Here is a 7,620-nt window from a genome sequence, read left to right as displayed (position 1 = left end):
GAAAACCCTTCACATTACAATGTTTTCATAATAACGTCATCTATTAACCTTTAATAACAGAACAAAAATGACATACATTTTCATATTCCATCTATCGTCATGACCACCATTGTGGCTGAAGTAAAAAACCATTGTTCCAAAGTCCCCTTATTTCATGTTTAATGTTCTGAGGCTGGTTCTCCATAGTAACAGGACAAAGCAATTTGTCTGTAGCCTGAGATTTACCAGGGGAGTGAGGGGCCATAAAACCCCCACATCTTCAGACCCCTAGATCTCTCCTCCTCTGTTGGGTTTGAGAGATAATCTGTAGGGTTGTGTTCTCCTGTAACCTGACCTGATCAGGACAGTCATGACATCCTTCAACTGCTGGTGAGCTGGAGGATTCTCACCAAGGTGTCAGAAACTAGATTAAAACCATGACCACATTGAGGAAGTGATGCTATAGTGATGAATAGAGATGCTGCTGTATGGTGAGAAACTCATAGCGCTGAGACACTCTGAAAGAGGAAAGAGACAGAAACAGAGCGGAGAGAGACAGAGAGACAGAGAGAGAGATAGACACAGAGACAGACCTGAGAGAGAGAGAGGGGATCATGGCTGATGTCCCTCAATCATTTTTGGGATTGCTTGTGACCGTTTTGTACCTGCTAACAGGTAAGACAGAGGAGAGAGAGTAAGAATATGTCATTAGAGATCATAGAACACGTTCATTTCACACGGCCAAACTAGTTCAGTTTACATTTGACTAATATTATGATAACATTTCTGTTGTGTATCTGTTTACTCTTATCTTCACTATTATATAATAGACAGTATATTACACTATTATTCACACTGAAGAATATCAATAAGAAAACCTATGAAATATAATGTCATCTGTATTACCAGTTAATAATTATCTGATGTCATACTCCTTCCAGGTGTCAGTGGAGAAACTCTCTCTATGTTCTCCAGAGTGGGAGATAATGTCAGTCTGCCGTGTAACAATGTGGTTCATCCAGACTGCTCCTCTACTACATGGATCTATTACAGAGATGGATCTACTGGTACTATTGAAGAGGTCACATTGGGGAAGATCAAAGTTGACCAGAAAGAGAGAGCAGAGAGACTGAGTTTAGGGTCTAACTGTTCTCTACATGTTAGCAATGTCAGGGCTGAGGATGTTGGACTCTACACCTGTCAACAATACCTTACAGAGAATGGACCAAAACATGGAGGTGATGCTCCTGTTCATCTGTCTGTTCTAACTAGTGAGTATTACTGTTTAAATCAGAGTGTAAATGTCACTGTGTATAAGTGTGGTGTTAATAATCATATGTAATGTGAAAACAACCAACAAATACTGTATACCTTTTTCTCTTTCTCGTCTCCTCTACCACAGCAGTGACAGATCTGAAGCCTAATGTTAAAATGACATTACGGTGTTCTCTGCTCACCGATACGCAACATGGAACGTGCTGGTCAGGATTTAGTCTCAGCTGGGGCCCTAAAACAGGTACTAAAGCCCAGGTCACACGGGATTCTTCCTGTGACATCACTCTGACTGTGACACTCCAGAAGGAGGACAACAACAGGAAGTGGACGTGCACACTGACTGAAAAGGGAAACATGAAGATCTCCATTAACTTCACCTCCACATTCTCAGGTATGTGTTCTTGTTATGTTCCTATAATCTGAATAAGTTCACAAGATCTGTGATGATATTAAAGTTAATATCAAACCTGATTCATTCTCCTGGTATTTGTGATATTAGTGATTGATGAGGAATTTGATTTGAATCCTACTGCTGTCTGATGATGATGATGGGTTATTTAATAAACTAAAAGAGGATGTTCATCTCCTACTGAATTAGATACTGCTGAAAAGACCACAGATAGTGATGATGTCATCTCTACTGTCCCAGGTAAAATACTCCCATCTGTATGATGTGTGCAGATATATTAAATGTTTTATCTGTCCTCTGGATACATATCCCTCTCTCTCTCCCTCAGCAAAAGGTGGTGGGAAATGTGTTCAGGTTAAGCGAAGAAAAAAAAATAATGATGATGATCATGCTTCATAGGGTGTCTTTTTTCTCTTTGGTTTCTCTGTGGTTTCTTCTGCTTTTCTCTTCTCTTTTCTACATGGAGGCACTAAGGGTAGGTTCTCTCAATATTAATGGGGGAAGGGACAGGAATAAGAGGGCTTGGGTATTAGAAGTAATAAAATAGAAAAGGCTTAATGTAGTTTTCTTACAGGAGATACATAGCGATGAGGAAAATGAGGTTGACTGGAGTATGTGGTGGGAGGGGCAGCATGTACTCAGTCATGGTACTAATTTCGGTGCTGGGGTGGCAATCTTGTTTTCCTCAGGCTTAGGGGTGACTGTGGTATCTACAACAGAGATTGGATGTTTTTTTTATGTTTATGCTCCTAATGAGGGAACAGAGCGTATTGCTGTATTTGATCAACTAAAGGAAACCTTAAGACAGTGTGACCAAGAGGGGTGTATGGTTTTAGGGGGTGACTGGAACTGTACAGTGGATTTTACTGTTGATCGCACCGCTGAGAGACTATCAAGGCCCTTGAACAGGACATCAAATCTATTGAATTGAAGCTGCTCACTCAGAACGACCCTGGACTAGTCATGAACTTACAGGACAAGAGACATGAACTGAGGTCGTTTCTGCATGAAAGAGTGAAGGGTGGCTTGATTAGGTCTCGTTTCGCTTCCCTCAAGGATATGGCAGGGATGCCCAATTTCAGGGCAGTTATATAGTGCGATTGAACCAATGCTTTGTTTTTTAAGAGCGAAGCTTACTGGTTTCTTTGTGCCAGGTGTAATGAAGGGTCTCACGATAGCACTGTCTGCGTACGCAGATGACGTGATAGTTTTTATTACAGGGGGTGAGGATGTTAAGGTTCTCTCAAACACTTTAAAGTTTTATGAGGGGGCCTCCTCAGCTAGAGTCAATTGGGGAAAGAGTGAAGCGCTGTGGGCAGGTCAGCTTCAAACGGGTTCCACTCCACGGTTACCAGGGGGGCTTCAGTGGGGCAAAGATGGAATGAAGACTTTGGGGGTTTTTCTAGGCTCCGATGTCTTTCAGAAAAAGAACTGGGAGGGTGTAGCGGAGAAAGTGTGTGCCAGATTGTCAAGGTGGAAATGGGTGTTGCCCCAGCTGTCTTATAGGGGACGGGTCCTGGTAGCTAATAATCTTGCTGCTTCTACCCTGTGGCACAGACTAATGATTTTACAGCCGCCAAAGGGTCTGATACAAGAGCTTCAGAGGACCCTTGTCAATTTCTTCTGGTCTGGACAACACTGGATTAAAGCTGCAGCCCTGTACCTGCCACTGCACGAGGGTGGGCAAGGCCTGGTGGACATTTCCTCTAGGATCACGGTTTTCAGGCTCCAAGCAGCCCAGAGATTGTTGTACAGAGACTGTTCTAGCTGGGTCGAAACAGCCTACATATTGATGAGGAGAGTGGGCTGTTTGGGCTTAGACAAGCATCTTTTCCTCTTAAAGCTGGAGGGGAGTGATTTTACTGGCCTGACTCCATTTTATGAGTCTGTTATGCAGGCTTGGAGAGTCTTTGTCAAGTCCCGTAAGGCCTGCACGCCACCATGGATGTGGCTTTTTGAAGAGCCTCTTTTTCACAACATCCAGTCCCATGTTCTGGGTTCAGCTAGCCTATGTTCATGCCTGTTAGGCGTGGGGTGTACCAAGCTGGGTCATCTGATGCGGAGCAGGAGCAGATTGGAGGAGCTGGGAGAAAGAGCGGGGATCCGATCATCTCGCCTACTGAGGAAGGTCGTCGATAAGGTCTGCGATTCCTTGCCAGTGCTTCATCTGCAGTATGTGACTGACACTTCCAATTCTGATCGGTGGAAGGAGGGTCTGGATTATGTGTTCCCTGCACTGATTGTTAGTGCTGCGATGGGGGCATTTGAAGAGGACGTGGGGACGCTGCTTTCCTTCGATACCCCGGAGCTGGGGGAGTTCAAGGAGGTGGGAAAGAAGGCCATGTACAGAATATGTGTAAAGGTGTCCCATGCCTCTTCCCTGGAAGGGGTAAAATCGACGAGGTGGGCGGATGTGCTTGGTCCAGGTGCCTCTCCAAAAGGCTGTTGGCGATCATTATATAAACTGCCAATTGATAAGAGGACAGCTGACCTTTACATTACATTTAAGTCATTTAGCAGACGCTCTTATCCAGAGCGACTTACAAATTGGTGCATTCACCTTATGACATCCAGTGGGACAGTCACTTAACAATAGTGCATCTAAAACTTAGGGGGGGTGGGGTGAGAGGGATTACTTAACCTATCCTAGGTATTCCTTAAAGAGGTGGGGTTTCAGGTGTCTCCGGAAGGTGGTGATTGACTCCGCTGTCCTGGCGTCGTGAGGGAGTTTGTTCCACCATTGGGGGGCCAGGGCAGCGAACAGTTTTGACTGGGCTGAGCGGGAGCTGTACTTCCTCAGTGGTAGGGAGGCGAGCAGGCCAGAGGTGGATGAACGCAGTGCCCTTGTTTGGGTGTAGGGCCTGATCAGAGCCTGGAGGTACTGAGGTGCCGTTCCCCTCACAGCTCCGTAGGCAAGCACCATGGTCTTGTAGCGGATGCGAGCTTCAACTGGAAGCCAGTGGAGAGAACGGAGGAGCGGGGTGACGTGAGAGAACTTGGGAAGGTTGAACACCAGACGGGCTGCGGCGTTCTGGATGAGTTGAAGGGGTTTAATGGCACAGGCAGGGAGCCCAGCCAACAGCGAGTTGCAGTAATCCAGACGGGAGATGACAAGTGCCTGGATTAGGACCTGCGCCGCTTCCTGTGTGAGGCAGGGTCGTACTCTGCGGATGTTGTAGAGCATGAACCTACAGGAACGGGCCACCGCCTTGATGTTAGTTGAGAATGACAGGGTGTTGTCCAGGATCACGCCAAGGTTCTTGGCGCTCTGGGAGGAGGACACAATGGAGTTGTCGACCGTGATGGCGAGATCATGGAACGGGCAGTCCTTCCCCGGGAGGAAGAGCAGCTCCGTCTTGCCGAGGTTCAGCTTGAGGTGGTGATCCGTCATCCACACTGATATGTCTGCCAGACATGCAGAGATGCGATTCGCCACCTGGTCATCAGAAGGGGGAAAGGAGAAGATTAATTGTGTGTCGTCTGCATAGCAATGATAAGAGAGACCATGTGAGGTTATGACAGAGCCAAGTGACTTGGTGTATAGCGAGAATAGGAGAGGGCCAAGAACAGAGCCCTGGGGGACACCAGTGGTGAGAGCGCGTGGTGAGGAGACAGATTCTCGCCACGCCACCTGGTAGGAGCGACCTGTCAGGTAGGACGCAATCCAAGCGTGGGCCGCGCCGGAGATGCCCAACTCGGAGAGGGTGGAGAGGAGGATCTGATGGTTCACAGTATCGAAGGCAGCCGATAGATCTAGAAGGATGAGAGCAGAGGAGAGAGAGTTAGCTTTAGCAGTGCGGAGCGCCTCCGTGATACAGAGGAGAGCAGTCTCAGTTGAATGACTAGTCTTGAAACCTGACTGATTTGGATCAAGAAGGTCATTCAGAGAGAGATAGCGGGAGAGCTGGCCAAGGACGGCACGTTCAAGAGTTTTGGAGAGAAAAGAAAGAAGGGATACTGGTCTGTAATTGTTGACATCGGAGGGATCGAGTGTAGGTTTTTTCAGAAGGGGTGCAACTCTCGCTCTCTTGAAGACGGAAGGGACGTAGCCAACGGTCAGGGATGAGTTGATGAGCGAGGTGAGGTAAGGGAGAAGGTCTCCGGAAATGGTCTGGAGAAGAGAGGAGGGGATAGGGTCAAGCGGGCAGGTTGTTGGGCGGCCGGCCGTCACAAGACGCGAGATTTCATCTGGAGAGAGAGGGGAGAAAGAGGTCAGAGCACAGGGTAGGGCAGTGTGAGCAGAACCAGCGGTGTCGTTTGACTTAGCAAACGAGGATCGGATGTCGTCGACCTTCTTTTCAAAATGGTTGACGAAGTCATCTGCAGAGAGGGAGGAGGGGGGAGGGGGCGGAGGATTCAGGAGGGAGGAGAAGGTGGCAAAGAGCTTCCTAGGGTTAGAGGCAGATGCTTGGAATTTAGCGTGGTAGAAAGTAGCTTTAGCAGCAGAGACAGAGGAGGAAAATGTAGAGAGGAGGGAGTGAAAGGATGCCAGGTCCGCAGGGAGGCGAGTTTTCCTCCATTTCCGCTCGGCTGCCCGGAGCCCTGTTCTGTGAGCTCGCAATGAGTCATCGAGCCACGGAGCGGGAGGGGAGGACCGAGCCGGCCTGGAGGATAGGGGACATAGAGAGTCAAGGGATGCAGAGAGGGAGGAGAGGAGGGTTGAGGAGGCAGAATCAGGAGATAGGTGGGAGAAGGTTTGAGCGGAGGGAAGAGATGATAGGATGGAAGAGGAGAGAGTAGCGGGGGAGAGAGAGCGAAGGTTGGGACGGCGCGATACCATCCGAGTAGGGGCAGTGTGGGAGGTGTTGGATGAGAGCGAGAGGGAAAAGGATACAAGGCAGTGGTCGGAGACTTGGAGGGGAGTTGCAGTGAGGTTAGTGGAAGAACAGCATCTAGTAAAGATGAGGTTGAGCGTATTGCCTGCCTTGTGAGTAGGGGGGGAAGGTGAGAGGGTGAGGTCAAAAGAGGAGAGGAGTGGAAAGAAGGAGGCAGAGAGGAAAGAGTCAAAGGTAGACGTGGGGAGGTTAAAGTCGCCCAGAACTGTGAGAGGTGAGCCGTCCTCAGGAAAGGAGCTTATCAAGGCATCAAGCTCATTGATGAACTCTCCGAGGGAACCTGGAGGGCGATAAATGATAAGGATGTTAAGCTTGAAAGGGCTAGTAACTGTGACAGCATGGAATTCAAAGGAGGCGATAGACAGATGGGTAAGGGGAGAAAGAGAGAATGACCACTTGGGAGAGATGAGGATCCCGGTGCCACCACCCCGCTGACCAGACGCTCTCGGGGTGTGCGAGAACACGTGGGCGGACGAAGAGAGAGCAGTAGGAGTAGCAGTGTTGTCTGTGGTGATCCATGTTTCCGTCAGTGCCAAGAAGTCGAGGGACTGGAGGGAGGCATAGGCTGAGATGAACTCTGCTTTGTTGACCGCAGATTGGCAGTTCCAGAGGCTACCGGAGACCTGGAACTCCACGTGGGTCGTGCGCGCTGGGACCACCAGAGTAGGGTGGCCGCGGCCACGCGGTGTGGAGCGTTTGTATGGTCTGTGCAGAGAGGAGAGAACAGGGATAAACAGACACATAGTTGACAGGCTACAGAAGAGGCTACGCTAATGCAAAGGAGATTGGAATGACAAGTGGACTACACTTCTCGAATGTTCAGAAAGTTAAGCTACGTAGCAAGAATCTTATTGACTAAAATGATTAAAATGATACAGTACTGCTGAAGTAGGCCAGCTGGCAGTGGCTGCGTTGTTGACACTACACTAATCAAGTCGTTCCGTTGAGTGTAATAGTTTCTGCAGTGTTGCTATTCGGGGGCTAGCAGGCTAGCTAGCAGTGTTGTTTACGTTACGTTGCGTTAAAAGAACGACAATAGATGGCTAGCGAACCTAGAAAATCGCTCTAGACTACACAATTATCTTTGATACAAAGACGGCTATGTAGCTAGCTAAGTAGCTA

The 7,620-nt window shown here is 48.4% G+C and overlaps 1 protein-coding gene across 2 annotated transcripts in view; it reads left to right on the top strand.

The window, feature by feature from the left end:
* The first annotated feature begins 512 nt into the window (after nt 1-512).
* Nucleotides 513-7,620, top strand: part of LOC124025724 — a 24,519-nt gene continuing 17,411 nt past the window's right edge. For both annotated transcript variants that reach the window (XM_046339060.1, XM_046339061.1), the window contains exons 1-4: nt 513-654; nt 921-1,250; nt 1,382-1,645; nt 1,853-1,903. In XM_046339060.1, coding sequence (XP_046195016.1) covers nt 594-654; nt 921-1,250; nt 1,382-1,645; nt 1,853-1,903 — 706 coding nt within the window. In that variant the 5' untranslated portion in view covers nt 513-593. The remainder of the gene's footprint in view (nt 655-920; nt 1,251-1,381; nt 1,646-1,852; nt 1,904-7,620) is intronic.

Source organism: Oncorhynchus gorbuscha, unplaced genomic scaffold, assembly GCF_021184085.1.
Source record: "Oncorhynchus gorbuscha isolate QuinsamMale2020 ecotype Even-year unplaced genomic scaffold, OgorEven_v1.0 Un_scaffold_2386, whole genome shotgun sequence".
Lineage (NCBI taxonomy): Eukaryota > Metazoa > Chordata > Actinopteri > Salmoniformes > Salmonidae > Oncorhynchus > Oncorhynchus gorbuscha.
Note: the sequence above shows the minus strand (reverse complement) of the source record. Positions and strands in the feature narration are given on the sequence as shown.